Source organism: Aythya marila (assembly GCF_965140915.1).
Source record: "Aythya marila genome assembly, chromosome: 1".
In the NCBI taxonomy this organism is placed as follows: Eukaryota; Metazoa; Chordata; class Aves; order Anseriformes; family Anatidae; genus Aythya; species Aythya marila.
In genome coordinates, this window is record NC_139042.1 from 110,259,258 (window position 1) to 110,278,471 (window position 19,214).

The following is a 19,214-nucleotide window of genomic DNA, read 5'->3' on the forward strand; positions in this document are numbered from 1 at the left end:
CTCCATAGGGTTATTACAGTTAAATATATATTTTATCAGCTGTTTTAGTTTACATCAGAGGCCAGGCTTGAAAAAAAAGTGGTGATGGGGTGGCTAAAGATGGCCAAGAGCCCCAGCAGCAAAATTAGCACCCTCCTCCTGACCCACCACTCATACATCTACCTCAGCCGAGTGAAATGTTCTCTTTAAAAATAGGACTGTTTTTTTGCAGCTTTTACTGTGATGAGTTACAACTCTAAGTCCACTCATGGAAAAAAATACATCTTAAAAAAATATAGCCAAAAGGTTTGGCTGTGACCCAGCAGAACCAGATGAAAAAAAAAAAAAGAAAAAAAAAATAAAAGGAAAAACCACCCCTGCAAAAACACACACATTTTTCTCACAGACCCTTTCATCAAGGCCCCAGGCATGGTTCTCAAACCTAAATTAAAACCTCTCAACCTGCATGAATGGAAAGCTGCTACTTGGGCCTCTGGCTAACCAAGAGAAAAAGGGCCAGAAAAAAAAAGAAGGTGTCCTGCAGCTGGGAAAAGCTCCCCCTCTCTAACCACCTTCTTCCCCCAGTCCACCAGACACAAAATCTCATGTTACTGTAGTCTGCGGCCTTTTACAAGAACTTCAGATGCCAGCAAAGATGTTTCCATGGACCTGCGATGGAGCAGCAAAGTGGATGAGCAAAGGGCCAGCAGGGGTTTTGGGGACACCAAGCCCAGCAAGGTCACTCCTAGGGCTTGCCACAGAGTCATGACCCAGATAAGCTGGATTCAGGCAGAAGGCTGGTCTTGGTGAGGTTCATCCTAAGACGACCTGTTAAGAGTGGCATGTCAAGCCACATGTGTGTGATTTACCAGGGTGATGCCTGAGGAGGTGTGAGACACTGAGCAGCAATAAAAGAGCAAGGTTCTTGAGAAAGAGAGGGGAAACTGAACACCCACATCTTCCTATCTGCGGTCCTCAGAGGTACAGAGGGACAAAAAGTAGTTGCAAGCACCTAGAAGTCAAGTAAAAGAAGCGAAATGTTCTCTTGCTGTTTAAACAAGATCAGATTGTGTCAGCCCTATCTAATGGGTAAGAAGTAGGGATCATAGGTTCTTGACTTTAGCAAGGCTTCTGAAGCGTGCTCCAAGGTACTTACTTACGAGCAAGCTGTGAAAACAATTTGAATAAAAATACCGAGGGAGAGCACGATACTGGTAGATAAACTATGTGCACAGAGTCATTACTAATAGTTGATGGTCAGAGACAGTGCCTTCTTTCTTTTCCCACCCCATAGCATACCTATATCTTCCTGCGTCCCCTGACTATGAGTTGGACACCAGGCAGTGCGTGTAAGGCTGGCTCAGGGCTGGCTGGCAGATAACTCATACTTGGTGGGACAACATGCCTACCTTTTCTCCTTCACCCAGCTATCACTGTTCCTGAAACGTGTAGCAGTTAAACATCCTGGGAGCATCTGCTTCTCTGCCAAAACAGAATGAAACCGGCCCATGAGGTAAAACGTTATCAAGACAAGACTCAGCCAGCCAGCACGATCCTTAGCAAATGGGCACAGAAAGCTGTTCAACAACCCTGTGTAAAAGGTGCTTTGGTTAGATAGGAAAAGTCAACAGCCTGCCTACACACACAGTGGAGAAGCAACTTGCTGGACAGCAAAGCTGCAGGAGAGCAGCCAAGCACAAACAATGTCACACTGTCACACACACATGGAAAATCAAACATCCCGCTGGGATATGTAAACGGTGTGTCGCTCACAGGGCAGGGGGAAACCTCTGCAGAGCACCAGTGAGAGCCCCACGCACAACACCAAGTGCTTTCAAGATGGCTGGGGTCGGGACAGCTGGGGAAGAGGATGTAAGAGGTCCAGAGAACTTGACCTGCAGGAAACGACTGAGGTGGCTGAACAGGGAAAATGAGAGCAATAGCCTTCAAACTTATGAAAAAAAAAAAAGTGCTTTTTTCAAGGAAAAAAAAGTGATCAGTATTTGGAATGCAGGGCAGGCAGGTTTCCCAATTGTAAGGAAAGTGAGGGACTTGAACCCAGATCCCACTAGCGTCCAATATATTGTATGGTACAACCCAGAGGGATCTAAGGCCAAGTCCGAGCTGCGCAGCTTTCTGACCCACACACAGCCCACTGAAGACCCACTGCCTACAGCAGTCCCAGCAAAGGAAAACTGGAAAGACTTTGTACACGCAGCTCAAAGATGACTTGCTGTCTCCTCCTTCCTTCTGGGAACCAAGACTCCATGTGAGTCCCTTACCAAGTCAACAGGATTTCTTTTTTTTTTGTGGCAGGCTATGGTACTCCTGCTGTGGACTTTCATCAGCCCGGACCAGCCTTGCTCAACTCCTGTGATGAAAACCCATTTCCTTTCAGAGAAGATGTTCTTTGGGTGCAGGATCTCTCAAAACCAGCGGACAGCAGTGTCTGAGTGCTTCCCCAGCAAGGGATGGGCAAAGGCAAGAGCAATGTTTTAAATGGGACATGAGAACTCCATTTCCAGCTCTGCCTATGTTTTTCAGCTGCACACTGCACAGATTTTGTCAAGTCACCTTAAAATGAGCAGCAACTTGTTACCTTTGTGTCCCAGTACAAAAGGAACTGTTTTTTTCCCTTTATACCTGAGGGGTGATAACAACCCCACTGGGACTGTTCGGACATGCATACTGCAAGGACTTCAAATAACCAACAATGAACTGATTGTCAAATGGGTGGGTTCCAAACCCAACAGAGGAATGCCTGTTACAAAAACCTTATTTGCTTAGTAACTCAAAGCTGCCTCACTCCACTGAAAGTAAACACAATTTCAGGTATTCATTGCATGAGCTATGGTAAAACAAAAACAAAAAAAGGCCCTCTTCATGTACTCAGTTCTCCCTCCTCAGGTGTCCAGTTCTTCTCCTTCCAGTTGCATCTGCCATTTCAGGCCAGCTAAGTTTGCTTGACTCCTCCAGTCCCTTTCAGTTCCATCAGCTCTTCTCCTTTGATGTAGCCCTTTTTGCTTTTCCTGGAGATGAAGCACCAGCAGAAGCCAGCAATGGCCAGGAGAAGGATCAGAATCAGAGGTAAGAATAGGATGAAGTTCAGCAATGGTGGAGACGAACAGATCGTAGACAAAACAGTTGCCTCTGGAGGAAAAAGAAACAAAAAAGTGAGGCCCTCAAGCTAGTTTGAATTTCCTCTCCTACTGTTTCTATAAGTTACTTTTTTATCACTCTTCCCTCAATCTTCAACATCTACCAATTTTTACAATATTTTCAAGGCTACCTGAGAAGAACTGGAGACAATCTAGGTAATTTGTCTGAATTTCTTGCTTTGCGAGGTCAGATAGGGCCCTGTCTCACTCTCAGCTGAAGCATCCCACCAGGAGCACAAGGCTCTCCAGTTAACCTGTTCCAGACTGGTCTCAGTAAGGAAAAGTCATGTATCCACCACCCTCTTGCTCCTGCCTGACACCAGTGAGAGGCAGAGGTCTGCCAGAGGGTGCACCAGAACAAGGAGGGACAAGAGGAAACCAAAGGAATGAGACCTAGAAGTTCCCTGTCCCTCCCCACCCCACACTCCCCAGACACCTACCCCTTCTTGCTCCTGCCACTCTGCTGTCCTGTTTCAGCTGTGCTGAGCTTCAGGCAGCTACTGACCCAGTCCTGTCCTCGGCACCTCTAACAGAAGAACTCCCTGGTCAAGGTGAAGGCCACCTGTACTGCTGGTAGACCCTTTGGGTCCTCTGAAGGTCAACCCCATGCTAGCCTGTCTGGTTTTGTCCTGAGCTCCTCATATTCACACATTAATCCCGACCATTACAATCCACTCTTGACACACAGCTTCCAGCTCCACAGACCGACCTCAGATGCATGTGGCCTACCATGAAGGGCTGTGCCAGCTTGCTTAGATCTCCTTCATTCATCTCAGTGTTGTTCCTCAGTTCCTCTTTACCCAATACCAGTACATGAATGCTTTGTGCTTGCCCTGCAGAACCATGCTGAGCACGGTCAGTTAGAGCTGGAGCTGCCCCTGGTTATGGGTGTACTTGTATTTCCCTTTGGAAACCCTCAGACAACCTCCTCTCTGAAATCTGTGAGCCAGAGGGACATTTTCAAGATGCCTGCATCACTGGAGAAGCAAAACAAAAAAACAAACAAAAAAAAAAAAAAAAAAAAGAGAGAGAGAGAGAGAAAAAGGAAAAAGTATCCAGCTAATCTCTCATATTTTGTGAAAGCCATGAAAACCACTTGGCAAAAACACCAATAACAAAATTGGAGGAGAATTTTCCAGCAGTTACTGAGCAATTCTAGCAATTGTTTCTTCACCAGTAACAAGTACAGCAAGAGATCGGGGTGGGTGGGGGGATGATGAAGGAGAAATTGGTGTGTTATAGGGAGCCGTGAAGGACAATGGCAGGAACTTAACAGCAGAGGGAGGGAGCTCTGTCAGTCCCTTGCGGTGCAGTTAAATCCAGATTAGCTCTGCTGTAGGTGCGCAGTCTTGTGAGCAGGCTCTGTACATGCCTGTGCTAGGAGCAAGCACAAGGGAGCACCACGGGGCCCACCTCAAGCCCTTCCACCTCGGTGGGTGCTGGTACTTGCTGCAGAAACAATAACTCCCTGTAGGCACCAGGACTGGCCTTGATACACCGCAGCTCAGCTGCGTACATGTCTGATTTCACAGTTCGTATTTTTTCCTCCACGCAGGTCATCCGAGCCTCCTTCTTCCCCAACACAAGTACTTTTTCCCTTCCAGTTACCTCCCTAAAAACACTTTGCATGCCTGACTGAAACCTTTCTTTTTATTTATTTAAACTTCTGTCTGCAGAATCCAGCTCATTTCTGCACCAGGCATACACCCCAAGAGGACAGTGGTGGTTTTTAAAGGCCTCACTGGAGATGCCAGAAAAATTACTACAAGATTTCTTTTTCCCCTAAAAAAAAGAAGGGGGGGTGGGGGGGTGGGGAGAATTCTGCCCCAAGTGGTTGGATTAAGAGCAGGGTTTTGGGCACACGATCCTGCAGAGGGCCTACAATCCAGCAATGCAAGGGAGCAGACGGGAGAGCTCCCTTGGAAGTCAGTAGTACCATGCTGTGGACCACATCTTACTCTTTGCACCTCACTTGACCTCCACCTCTACCATTTACAAAACAAGGAACCCGGGGCTCAGCCCTGGCAGATGGTCGGGGCCAGAACCTCAGCAGGCCCCCTACACAAACCCCTCAAATTGCTCTCCTCCTGCCCTGCATCCCAGTGCAGCTCAGCCTCCCCAGCATCCAGCCAGATGAGCTCCTTTGCAAGTCCTCCCACCCCAAAAAGCTAAGGGCAAGCAGCCCCTGCCCACAGGGCACTTACCTCTGGGGATGGCGGTGAGCTGGGTGTACCCTGAGCTTGCCCAGGCCTGCAGCGCCCACTCCCCCTTGCCCCGCTGCTGCCACTCCTGCAGCTGGCAGTGATACAGCCCGGTGTCACTCATCTCCACGCCGCCCAGCGTCAGGCTGAAGTCGCCGGCGGTGGGGCGGCGGAGCTGCAGCCTCCCCGCCAGCCCCTCCTGGGGGTACTCGATGGAGCCATCATGGTGCAGCGTGAGCAGGGCCCTGGGGCGGCCGCCCTCCTCCCCGCGAAACCAGGTGGCGGAGAGGTGGGTGGTGGGCACGTGGGTGTCCCGCAGCAGGCAGCCCAGTGTCACCTCCTCGCCCTCCCTCGCCGAGATGCTGTGGTTGGCTTGCTCCAGGTGCAGCTCGCTCTCTGGGGAGGGAGGCAAGCAGAAAGGGCTCTCAGGGCATTGCACGCTGCTACAGAGACGCTCCCCCGCCTCCAGGAATCTTCTGGAGAAACACACAGGGGATTTGGATGGCCGGGTGGGAAAGCCTCCACAGGACACCAGGTGATTTACTTTCTCTCAGGTGTTTTTTCCCCTTTATCCCCCACCCTCTGCTGTAACCCTTCCCTCCCAGTAAGAGATAAGGCATCCTTTGCACCAAAAGCTGTTCAGGAAGCCGGAATCCTCTGATCCAGTTTATTTAGGGCTGAAACCCATCAGCCAGGTGGGGCCAAAAAAGGAAGGAACCCACTGCCCTGCACCCCAGGGTGAGAGCAGAGCTAAGCCCTTGAGCCCTGTTTAGGACAGGGAAAGCTTTGTGTCTTGCTTCAGGATGCTGAGGAGCACCAGGAAGACGCTGCTTCTGTGTTCCCAGCACTGCACCATTGACTGAGCACACCATGCGTCAGAGGGGAAAGCAAGAGCCATGGCTCACTTTGTTGTGAAGCGTTAGACCTCTGCTGCTGGAGGCAAAAATACCAGCTTGATTGGTTCAGGAGAATGCAGTAAATCCTCCTAATTCCCTACTTCCCCCTGAGAGGCCCACTCAACAGAGCAAACAACCCCAAAACAGCCCTGCACAGGAAACACTGCTTCTCCGAAGCCCTGCTGCGGACACCCCAGCCTCCCCCAGGGGCACCCCCCCAGCTCACCGGGCAGCCGGAGCTGCAGCGAGGTCCTCCCCGACTGCCCCTCTCCGAGGCTGTGCCAGCCGTCCCCCAGCCAGTGCCACTCCTGCACCAGGCAGCGATACCCGCCCTGGTCCCTGGGGCTGGCCGAGAGGATCCGCAGCTGGAAAGCCTCGCTGGACACCCGCTGGCTCAGGAACCGAGACCTCTGCGCAGGGGAGCTGAACTCGGCCCCGTACTCCAGCAGGCCGCTGTAGCCGGCCCGCAGGATCTGCAGGGGGGTGGCAGCTGCTGGAGGAGGAGGTAGGAAGTACCAGGTGACGGCCAGCTGAGTGTTGTTCTGGGAGAACAAAATCCTGCACTCGATGCTCGCGTCGGCACCTCCAGCAACCTCCACAGAGCTCTCCTTCGTAGCGACTTGAAGCTTGCTTTCTGAAACGGAGGAACAAAGTAATCCCCGGAGGCTGCAGCTGCCGGTCAGGCTGGCCTGGACTGCCATGAGAGGTGGGAGGCTGAGGATGCTCAGCGTGGATGCTGGAGCAGGAGGGCTAAGGGTAGGAGGCTAAGGGGAGAATGAGCAAATCCACACATTTTTGAAGTGTGAAAGAGGCAGGAACAGGGAAACTGAGGCTGCTGTGGTGCTGGGGCTCCAAGGCAAAGCCCGTCTCTGCAGTGAATGTGCCAGCCTCCCGCTCCCATCACCAGGCCCGCAGGTAAGTAACAAGCCCAGCCCATGGCTGTGGAGCTGGTGGACAACAGCAGCCTCATCTCAGAGAGACTGTGGAGCCTCTGTGGGTTTTGCCAACAGCCATCATCCGTTTGTGGTGGTGGTTAACCTGAAACCACACACCATGATCCTGAGTGTCCTCCGTGATTATACCTGGTGGTCGTTCAGCTCCACGACAAGCAGCCCCTTCCCACCACAGCACCTTTCCTACTCCCTGAGCAATGGAAAGGCCACAAACAGGTCCTTCTGAAGCTCCCAGCTCCTGCAGGTCACAGGTGACTACCTCCTGTAAAACCTCCTTCTCCCTGTTCCTCAGGCACCCATCCAAAACAAGCAAGCAGATCACTTCAGACACCATCACTGCCTCTCTTGAGGCCAGCCAAGGCAAAACATCCCATCTGCTGGCCTTTGACACTCCCGCTGCTCTGGAGGAAATGGGGAGGGCAAGAAGCAGAAGAGGGGAAGGCAATGACCCTAATTGGGAAGCTGTTCAAGCTTGTCACATACACACATGGAGCAGGCAGACTTGAGCACACTTCAGAAGCAGATGCAAGAAGTTGTCTTCCAATGCACTTGCCTTTTTCAGAACTTAAAAGGGCACCCAGCCTTGCTCTAAGGACATGCACATCTTCAGAGGAGGGCACAATCTCCCTCCTCAGAGATTTTCAAAAGTCACTAGGACACAGGCCTGGGCAACCTGCTCTTGGTGTCCCTGCTTGAGCAGGGGACTGGACCAGGTGACCTCCAGAGGTCCCTGCCAACCCCAGCCATGCTGTGATCCTGCGGCCACTGGAAGAAAGCAGGCTCTTAACTTCAGCTGCTCAGAACACAGTTCAACCTGCTGACATCCAGGAGCTTCATGCAGGGACCCAGTGTGAGCCCTGCCAAGGGTCTGATGCTGAACTGTCCAAGAAGTCAGAAGTGGAGAGGATCTGTCCTTGTTCCCCCCTCCTGCTGTGACCTTTCACGCAGCTCTGTCCCACCTGGAGCCACCAGGCTGGACACGAGCAGCATTTAACCCCCTGCAGCACCCACCAACACCCAGTGGTAAATAAAACACTGAAGCAGAAGTCATGAACTCGAGTATCTCTGCGGGCTCCAAGCAAGAGATTTTATGCACAAAGGAACAGGCTGGCAATTTTCGTGATTTGCAGCTCTACTTTCCACAGCCTAGCCTCATCCCATTGCTGCTCAAGCAGGCTTCCTCTCCAGAATTACTCTGCACCTCCTAAATATCCTTCATGGCTTGTGCTGCCTTTCATTGAGAGGCAGTGCTAGAGCCAGCAGCCACCTCCTGCAACATGGGTCTCCGCCTCCCAGCATCACAGTATCCAGTAATGGCTGCAATACATTTGGAGCCAAATGTCATCTTGTCTTGCTGTCCACTCTGTGTGGATGATCTATGATCACACTTGCTCATCTTCATGCCACTTACACTACTACTGCACATCCACACCAGCAATTTACTGTCCCCACAGCCTCCAAAGATCCCTAAAATCCAAAGGAGGAAACAGGAGGGGCCACACTGCCTTGTGCACCCTAAGAAGTGACTCAGCTGAGGACAGCCCAGCATCAGCGGTCCCAGCTGCTCTGGTTACTACCGATGGGTTTGAAGGAGCTGCAGAAGGAGCACCCGCAGCACCACTCACCTGGAGGGATGACCTGTATCCCCACGGCGTTGGAGGTGGCAGAGGCAGTGGGCTGCCCCCGTGGGGTCCTCCAGAGCCCCACCTCACACTGGTACGTCCCCGCGTGGCCGGACACCGCACCATGGATGCGCAGCCGGGAGGAGGCGTCCACCTTCTCCAGCTGGGCTTTGCCCTGGAAGTTGACCTGCGCTGGCCCCCAGGACACAGTGCCATTGGGAAGGACCCGCACCAGCTCCTGGTAGCTGCCATCGGGTGGGTTGGGCTGGAAGAACCACCCCACGGAGAGCAGCACCTCCTCGATGAGGCTGCTGGCGCTCACTTTGCAAATGAGCTCAAAGCTCTGGGTGTATCTGACGGTGGCCGTCCGGCTTATCAGCGTGGCTTGCAGACCAAGACCTGCTCAAGAGGATGGGAGCCATCAGTGTTGGGGCAGAAGTCCTCCCTGCTACCACCCACCACCCCTGCCCCATGCCAGCCCCTAGCCCCATTTTCACTTTGCAAACCTCATCATCACGATGAAACCTCCTTCCCATCTCCCCTCTCCTGAGCTGCAATTTGTTCTTCTAGCCCCAGCCACAGGTCCTGTCCTGTCCCCTTGTCCACCACTCCCAAGCCTCTGTGAAGCTTGGGCAGCCCTGAGTACCCAGGAAAAGCAGTCAGGTGCCAGCACCAGGGGCGCATCGTAAAGGACATCTAAGAAAAAGAGCCTCAAAGGCAGGTCCTGCTATGCCAGAACAGTCCTTGTCTAGCATGACATGGAGACCAAGAATCCCCTACATGTTCTTCTTGGAGCAGTTTCTCACAAGTCCTCCCCCAAATCGGCACCCTGTTGTAAATGACAGCAAACCCTGCTGCCCCTTCCCTGTCATTAGCTGCTCCGCTAGGTCACCCCCTGGTCCCCAGGAGAAGCAACAGGGGCTACCCACAGCTTTTTGTGCCAAGGATCCAACCTCCAAGGACCCAACAACTCCACCTATTCACCCCAAATCTGATCTCAAAGAGACCAGGCTAAAGACATACACCTTTTGTTGGCAGCTGCTGCATCTGTCACACTGACATTTGCCAGGGCAAATGCTCTTCCCATTATCTCCTACTGAAAACTGGCACATTCACACTCTTGCTGTAAGCAGCAGCTACGTTGTCCCTGCCAAGGTGAGGCCAGACTCACCGTGTTCCCCAACCCAGGGATCACTGTAGGTTTTACCCAGAAGAGCCACGAGGACTGACTGACCTATGGGCTTCACATCAACTGTGACGGCTGATGACAGGTTGGTCTGGATGCTCTGAACATCTCCAGGTGCCTTCACCTCTGAAGCAGAGCAGTGGTAGGCACCGCTGTCCTTCGGCCCCACACCATAGACAACGAGGACGTAAACTGAGCTGCTTTGCTTGAACGCTCGGAGCTGCCCCAGCCCGGCTCTCTCCTCGTATTCCTTCTTCCAAGCCAACAACCCGCAGGGGCCAAGCCTGGCCACTTCCACGCCGTCGAGGAACCAAGCCACTTGGAAGTACCTGCTGCCGCTCCTCTGGGCTCCCAGTGTGCAGTTGAGCTGCAAGATGTCCCCTTCAGAAAGGGTGCTCTTGGAGGCGGTGATGCTCACATGGAGGTCACGGTCTGTGGGCAAACACAAGTCAAGAGAGTACAGCAGTGGCTGCACAGAGAGAAACAAGAGGGGGTTCACTATCAAAATGTTTCCTTTTTTGTTAGAAGAGTGACGGGAATGGAAAACGTTCACCACAGAGAGATGGTCTGCAGTCCCCTTAAACCAGAAAGAGGCACAGAGGGGCTCTGCAGCTTAGCGGTGCCCCCCCGTCCCACACGAAGGGCATGGCTTCGTGCTGAGGTTTGGAGGCAAAACAGAGCACCTCAGCAGCTGCTGCTGGTGGGGCTGAAGCACTTTATGGAAAGCACATTGCCCTCCGAATTTAAACACCACTTCATAAACAGCATGCGAGCAGGAATCCCAGTGGCTGCAGATATGTTCGGCATTCCCAAATATTTGCTGGAACGTTTATAGAAACCGTTGGCCTGCTCGGCCGCGGTGTGGGCGGCAGTGCCGCACTGCTGGGCTGCTCCTGCTGAGGGGCTGTGCCATGGCCACCTCTCCTCAGCAGCACCGCCTGCTCTGACGTGAGCACCACGGCGGCCTTGCGGCACCTCCCCTCTACCCTCAGCAGCCACCACAGCACAGATACTGCACTTCCACAAGGTTTCCCTACTTCTAACATGGTGGCATGGCACTGGCACCTGCAGCCATGTTATTTGAGCCATGCCACAACCCACCAGGGGAACGAGACATCCTCTGGTCCCCACCTAGCAGTGGGGCTCAAAGCCTGACCCACAGCCCCTTCACACCATGTATGTAGTGGCAGAGGCAGGCGTGTGAGCAGAGAAGCTTTGCGACACAGCGCTGCCATGGCCACTGCTATAGGGCCCGTGGTGCACCAAGGAGCAGGAGCCAAGGGCCTTACCCTGGCTCGTGACCGCCAGCACCGTCTTCTCTGTCTGCCCGCGGGAGATGTCCTTCCACGTCTCATCAGGGTCCTCAATCCACTCGGCTGCCTCGCAGTACAGCTGCCCCTGGTCAGAGGGCTCCACTGCCACGATGGAGAGCTTGTAGGTGGTGTCCCCAACCTTGTCCAGCCGCACGTTCCCCGACAGAAACCTCTGTGTGTAAGATGGCCCCGGCCTCAAGACGAAGTCCTTGGAGAGGGTGAGGATCTCCTCGGCTTGGTGCTCCCCTGCTCCCTGAAGGCAGTACCAGCCGACAGAGAGGTGTGTGTGCTGGGCCGTGGTCTTGGACACCTCACAGGTGAGCTCCACTGTGTCCCCCTCTGCCTGGGTGAGGACCTGGGACCCCATGGAAACCGAGAGGGTGTCCGGGATCACTGGGCACAAAGGGAGAAGCACAGAGAGAAGCCGGTCAGGGGGAAAAGCATTTCTTGGCCTCTATGGGCATCCTGTTGGTCACTACAATAACCACAGCCAAGCCCTGAGGGGTCTGACAGCAATGGGACCTTCTCCCATCCCTTGCCCTGACTGGGGGGCCATGGCCAGAGCAACCTGCTGAGGTACCCTCTGGGCATCCCAACCTTGACCACTCAGGGTTAGGATAGCATTCCCACAGCAGGAATGTGCCATAGACCTGAAGATAAGCACATCTCACCATCTGCAGTGGGAAACCCACCTGCATCCCTACAGGCTGTAGACCCACGTGTGCCCTGGTGTCACTCTGCACACAGAACAGCACATCCTCCTTGGGAGCTCTAACATCATCTTGACGGTATCAGTAGGAGAATGGAAAATGGAAGTGGAAAAGCCCAAATCAGCACCATCTAGCATGGAGCGAGGCTGCCCTTGGGGACCCACCTGAGAGGTTCGTCTTGGCGCTGTAGCTCCCGAAGTACCTCTCGTCAGTGTTGGGCGTGTGGCACTCGTACTCCCCAGCATCCTGGTCCTGCAGCTCCTTGATGTGCAGCAGGACGGCGTCCCCCTGCACCCGCTCCACGTAGATCTCCCGGCTGTGCACCCGCTGCGTGTAGATGGCGTAGGGGAAGGAGGGGTCGGCCGTGCTGACGATCTGCACCTCACGCTCGGGGGCCGAGGGCATGTAGATGGACCACTGGAAGTTCTGCTCGGCCGGGCCCTGGTAGCCGCTCACCTTGCACCACAGCGTGACGTGGGACCCCCTCACTCGGTAAAGGGGTCCCTTTTGGACAGTCACCACCCGCTGGCCAGCACCCACACCTGTTGGCAGAGTCATCATGCAGGAGTTTGCATGGATGCTACTGGAGGCACCCAAAAGGGCGATGGATGTGGGTGTGCAGGGGTTTGTAGTGTAGTACTGAAGTGAGTTATAGCACGGTCTTATTCTGTGAAGCACAAAGCCCCAGGAATTCTGGTGCCCTTGAATTTGTAAGAACAAGCCCTTTATCAACAGACTTGTAAATTTGCTTCAGGGGAGTCAACAGCCACTTGCACACCTTCCCATCCCATGCAGTTCCCAGGTGTGATGCTCACTCTGGACTGGTGCTGAGCAAAACGCACAAGGGACACGAGCACCAAGACAGAAACCAGTGAGGAGACCAGACCAAGGAAGAAAGCTGGTGGTGGCACAGCCTAAGAATGCTTCAGAAACTCCATCCCAAGACTTGGGGGGGCAAAGTAACACACCCTCCCCCCCCACCCCCAACAGCCATGCAACACGGGCTTGCACATCTTCTCACTGAAATCTTGCCAGCATCTGGCATCAGCCCACAGCACCAAAAGGAGCACGCTCCACTGGACCCTTGCCACAGCCACAGAGCCGGAGCATCACGGGGGCCGTCCTTACCCTACAGCCTGAGCAAGTCGCTTTGCGCAGCCACCCACCTGGAGCATCCTGTCCCCCCATTTAGGGAGGCAAAGCAGCCCCGGGGAGGCAGCCCGTACATCTAGCTTCTGCGGGGTTCCCACCAGCCTTACTTCCCACTCGCCTGCCGCTGAAAGCCCCTGCAGGGCACTCACCCAGGAGGAGAAAGAGGACGAGGAGGAGAGCAGCCACCCTGCGCCACGCCAGCCCCATGGGAATGAGCTCTGCTGGAGTCCTCTCGTACAGAGGCGGTGAAAAGCCCTCATGGGTAATGGTGACAGCCACCCCACAATTTTGAAAGCAGCTGGGAGGAAGCTGCCAGCCTCCGGCGGCGGTTTCCTCTGCTTAGAAAAAAGGCGGGGAGAAGTCAGGGAGCAGAACGTGATATCAATGTGGTGCACCTCTCCAAGGTGACAGCTGGCCCCATGCCATATGGGGCAGGATGCTGCCCAGGCCACCAGCTGTGACTTCTCTGTTCTGCAGCAGCTCACACACAGCATGCAGCATGCAGCGAGGCAAAGTGCTTGCCCTCTCCCTTGAGTTGGGGGCCAGGATGGCCCACACAGGCCACGGGGACCCCCGGACCAGCAGCACTCTGATGACAGCAGCAATGCCAGGAGGATGCTGGCCTCAGCACTGGAGGCAGGCGCTGTGGCTGCATCCCACTACATGTGCATCTCTGACTTGCAGTGGAGGCACTCTCTGAAAGGGTTGGTTTGGTTTTGGCAGGGAGGAGGGTGGCGTGAAGCGCTGACTCCCGAGCTGTGCTGCTCCCGCCAGCCTGCTGGGGCATCGGCTGAATGGCTAAATTGGCTCAGGGATTCGCAAGCAAGAAGTAGCCATAAAACAAGCCCTTTTGCTTGATCCCGCTGGACTCCCGGAGGGAACAAGATTCATGTAATGAACCAAAACAAACACAAGGTCCCCCCCTTGCCCCATTTAATAAATGGATTCACATGACAGCCTGCAGGGCCAGAAGACAGATGCACAGACTCCTCGTTGCAAGGCTGGTGCCTTTATCAGCTCTGACTGCCTGTTAGCCTGCGCACGCAGCTCCGTTAGCACCGCACAGCTCCCCAGAAAGCCACATCCAGCCCGGGGAGACAGAGAGGTTCTGGATCAGGATCTCACCTGTCCCCTGCCACTCACTACCAATGGAAGGGAGTGGAGGAGCAGCAGCTCTTTTGGGGTGCAACACAGGGCTGAAACCATTGCTGCCTCCTGCCTCAGGGGCTGGGGTGAGGTTTGCTCTCCAAGAGCAACCCAGAGGTGCCCCGGGGATGATCCTGATGGAGGGATCCCTTCGGTGGAGGGAAAAGCACCTCTGCCACAGTGGCAGAGAAAAGGGAAAGTGTTGGAGTTCAACCTCAGTGAGCTGCCTGCCGTCAGCGTGCAGATAAACACACACACGGGGACAGTTTGATGCCAAGCCTGCAAAATGCTAAATGACGCATGAACCGCTCCTTGCATTCACAGTGGAGAAACCAGGGAGAATAGGATTGCCTTGCCCAGCCCCATCACTGGCAATGATGATGCTCTGCGGAGGAAAACGACAGCTCCCTCTGCCCAGGACTGCACAGTATAAAACTTCCTTGCTCCCTCCTGCACAACCAAGCACCCAGCAGGGCCGTTTAGCATGGTGAAGGAGGAGCAGCAGAGAATCCTTTACAGGGATGCACTGACAGCAGAAACCTCATCAGTCAGGCATGGGAAGAGAGATCCCATAGCCCTATTTTCTCAGAGAGGACACAGGAGGGAAACTGATGGGGAAATACCACTTACTGGGGAGCACAGAGAGTCCTCGCCTTGTGTGACAGGGCCACCTCTCAGCACACCCGTCCTTTTGGGATGCCGCTCTACCACTTTGGGACAAAGCCTTCTGGAAAAACACCAAAAATGCAGCGTGGAAAGTTGTACAGAGCCCAGAACAGCCAGGATGAAGTCAGATTCGACCTGAAAGGGCCTGTCAGCAGTGTCCTTGGGGACTGTGAAGCCTCACAGACAGCTTACTTCTGACCAGACACCCCCCTCACACGCTGTTGGGGTCCTGGGGGAATGGCAGGATCGCTCCTGCAGCAGGGCAGAGATGCTACGGGGGAAGCCATTGATAGTGAAGGAGCTGACACCTCTTGCCTTTGCTTTGCAGCTCTCAGGGGATGTGCCCTGCTTCCCCAGCCCAGAAATGCCATTGCCACATCCCCAGGGTGACCAAGGAGGGGACAGCCTTGAAAGCAAGGCTGGAGCCAGGCAGAGCTGGGGGACTCAGGGCACAGCGCGACATTAGCCAGGATAATCCGGCAGTCCTGGGGGACGCGCTACAAGCCTTCAGATAATCAGGGGAGCTGGCACAACAGACTTTGAAGTCTGCCATCAGTTTTTCTCAGTCCAGCTCAGACATCAAAGGCAGCTGGTTGCATCCCCCAGTTAGGGAGCAGGAGCCAGCTGGCTTCCCCAAGGCCGCCAGCTCATCCGCCATCCCTCCCGTGGGCAGAGCCCTCCTGACGGAGCACAAACGCCCAAATCCACCGGTTCTTGATGCAGCCAGGCTCGCTTTGCTGGGAGCTACACAGACAGCTTGCAGAGATGAGCGTGATGGTGGCGGATAAAGATCTCCACCCTGCCACACCACCGAACCACACCACCAGCTCCCAGACAGCCACAAAAGCAAGGGAAGTCCAGCAAAAGTGCAGAAGTCACAGCCACTCCTGATGGCAGTGGGACATCAGGAGTGGCTGATGTCCAGAAGGACAGCAGGACTGCTGCTGCCACTCACATCTCACACTCCAGCTGGATGTGGCTCTAATGTACAGCAAAGGCAAGGTTTTCATGAGCAAAACCCACAGCAGTTTTAGCACAGAAAGGCTGCTTGGATGGTTTTGCACCTAAAAAGAGACATTTTCTTTGGTATAGGAACTGAAACAAACCTCCTTTTTGGGGTGGGGAATGAACGACACAACACAACAACCTATTGAAATCTAAGAGCAGAACAGGCTGAAAAGCAGACTAACATCAATCCTCTGCAACTGCAGCTTTCTAGGGCTCTGGCTTTTCTCAACAAGGGTTGGCCTAGGAGGAGAGCACTCACAACTTGTTTTTTGTTGAGCTAAGGGTTGCTCTCACTCATGCCATTTCTACTGTAAAAAGTTAAGCAAGAACAAAATTGGCCAGGGCACCACAGAGACACCAAAAACCTGCAGAAATACAGTTCCAGCCACTGACACACTCATCTGAAGGAAAACCCCTGAGGCACAGCAAAGTGGTCACCAGGGCCTCAGCACCAGCTGGTTTGCTCTGTGGGGCCACACCATCTGCTAAGACAGAGCCAGCTGTCCCTCTAAGTGACAATCATCAAAAATACCTGACCAAAGGAGGAGGTGACAAGGTGCTGCTGCAGCACCTCACCCAGCCCTTCGTCCAGTGCCTGTTGCCTCCCACAGGCGGCCTTTCCTCCTTGGCACCAAAGCACTGCAGTTTTCTGCCTCCACAGTAGCACCTCTGCAGCTCTCCAGGTGCCCTGACATCTGGGCAACCTTAAGCAACCTTAGGGGGACGATGTGCTGCTGGGAACCAGGCACCCGAGGGACGCTTGCAGCAAGGATGCTAATTCAGCTCTCCCCCAGCAGCTTCCTGAAGCACTAAGGGAAGGAGCTGTGGCAAAGAGGTACCACTCGGTAGCTGCCCCTTCCTGCATGGAGAAGCTGTGCTCCTCTGGCCGTGCAATTTTGCTCTGAGGCAGCACAGCCTGCTCTCTGCAAACCCCAGCATCCCCCTTCTGCATCACGTTCAGGACACAGTCCTGTCATCGTACAGTTGACAGGAGCAGCCCCCTCTCTGGCTCAGCACTACTCCAAACCTCTCCGTGATGGCACTCGAAGCAGCATCAGCATTTTCTACACAAGCAGCAGCATGAAAGACTGTTTGAAGCAGAGCAGCAGAGGCTCGTGCCTGGTTCTTTTTGTTCCCAGTGGACACGGGGAGGGCAGAGGACAGGGAAGAGAAGAGGGGGGTTAAGAGGGGAGCAGGGAGAGCATTCGCAGCAGGCTGTTGTTAAGTGGGAACTTCTCCTGGGGAATACAGAGCGGTATAACGAGTGGGGAGAGAAGCTAGGTTTTAATATTAAGCTGCTTATTTAGGTCTCTAAGTTATGGAGATGCTGTGCTTCAAAACTAATTAGATTGACAGAGCTTGGATTTGATTACAGGATTTGCAGAAGCAAGAGGGTTTAAAAAAAATTAAATGGCTGCCCTGGAAATGTTAGCAAGGGAATTAAACAGCCATTGCTGCAGCCAATTGTTAAATACATATAAGCTGGGAAAAATGATAAATTCCAGTTGCCAAAACTTGCTGCAGCAGGGAGCTGTTCTGCTAGCAGGCCTGGCTGGAGGGTGTACAAAAGGTGCGTTCCCCTGTCTTAGAGGGGGGCACAGGGGCTCCACAGCTCCTAAAGAAGCACATGCCTCTCACTGATGGCAGCCTGCAAAACTAAGAGTGGATGGATTTTCCCCTGCCCTGACCCTGCAACACTGAGCACGGCACCTGGGAGCCACAGGCAGGCAGCTCTGGCTCGAATGGAGAGAGACTGCGGGTCCCACAGAGCAGCACAAGGGCTGCTTGGGGAAATCCTACCTCAAGTGAGGAAGCAAGGTAGCAATGGCAGAACATGTACAGCTCACCTAGCATCAAGTCTCTGCTATATTGGTAGAACTCAGCTACCCTCTCACTTATTCCTCTAAGACCATGGGAAAAGCAGCAAGTTCACAAGGTCCAATAGCAGAGCCAGAGCTGTTCTTTTTGAAATCGCAGAACTGCTGACTTCTGTTCCTCCTGAAGCACTTCAAGCAACCTCCATCCATGAATATGAAGCTTCTCTCTAAGTACGTGGACAAGTGTCCAAAGGAATTCATTTTGGGGCCTGATGGGTTGCCAGACTTAAAATGTAGCGTAAGCATGCTAGTAGTCTAGATGTTTTAGCTACCAGACAGAAGTTCCCAGCAAAATAATAGATGCTCTGCTCCTATATGTCACCTTCTCACCTTCCTAGGCATCAGTTTGTATAAAGCATTCTGGACAGCAACATGCTGTCCACCCCATCTTGCTCTCATTGCTGCACAAACACCCTAAGAGAACACAACATGGCAACATCGATGCTGCTGCTGCTGGTATCCTCCATTCACGCTAAAGGAGGATGTCACAGAAAGACTGGATTATATTTATGCTTAGCCAAACATTTTTTCCTTCAAGCAGAAGGGAGGAGCTACATCCAGCTCCAAGGAAAACCTCCAAGGCATACAGCTTTGGTTAAATAGAGGCATTAGGAAGGGTTATAAGTGTGTATACTAGACGTCACCTCTTTGTGCGTGGATTGCAAGTCTCACCCTGAAAGCAACTCCTCCTTCAATGCTGCCATTGCTGTCCAAGGCTTAATAAACAGTGCTCCCAGTACTGCAACACAGCAGCTATCACCTCACTTTTAACTGACACCTTCTACCCAAGAGACCCTGCAGTGCCTCCCCAGTTACCCCCCCAGACTCAGAGAACATCTCTCAACATGGGCTCAGTTGGGTGGGAAGTCGCGACACTTGGAGGACATGGTGCTGCCATCCACAGAAGGTAAGGGAGGGTTCAAACACAGCAATGCCATGCCCACGGGTCCTGAGAGCCATCTTGTTAATAGCACATATATTCAGGTCAAGGAAGGAGATGAATAGTGACTAACAAAAGACATTCCTGGATGAATAGTGACTAACAAAAGACATTCTTGGATGAAATCAGGGAGCTGAAGACAGGAAGAAAAGATAATGGCACCAGGCAAGGACACCTCAGCACGCACCTGAAAGGCTACAGGCAAAGCCTCCAACTTCAAAAGAACCTTAAACGTCTTTCTTCTAAAGAAAACAAACTTCCAGGCTGAGAACTAAGAGCTCAGCTTCTGAAGGGGCTCTCCCTGAAACATCAGAGACAGACATTTCTGGGCTGTGGTGGCTGAGAGGAGCGGTGAGAAGGACAAACACCAAAAGTAGAAAGACACATACATTATCCTTTCATTGCTG

The 19,214-nt window shown here is 53.4% G+C and overlaps 1 protein-coding gene across 1 annotated transcript; it reads right to left on the reverse strand.

The window, feature by feature from the left end:
• Positions 1-1,366: 1,366 nt before the first annotated feature.
• Positions 1,367-13,418, reverse strand: LOC309885892 (immunoglobulin superfamily member 2-like). Its single transcript, XM_082776290.1, has 8 exons — positions 13,320-13,418; positions 12,183-12,560; positions 11,285-11,701; positions 10,044-10,427; positions 8,813-9,208; positions 6,461-6,868; positions 5,342-5,734; positions 1,367-3,129 (listed from the first exon to the last, which is right to left on the reverse strand). Exons 1-8 carry the CDS (start codon positions 13,375-13,377, stop codon positions 2,933-2,935), a joined length of 2,631 nt encoding a protein of 876 aa, XP_082632416.1. The 5' UTR covers positions 13,378-13,418; the 3' UTR covers positions 1,367-2,932.
• Between the last annotated feature and the right edge of the window lie 5,796 nt (positions 13,419-19,214).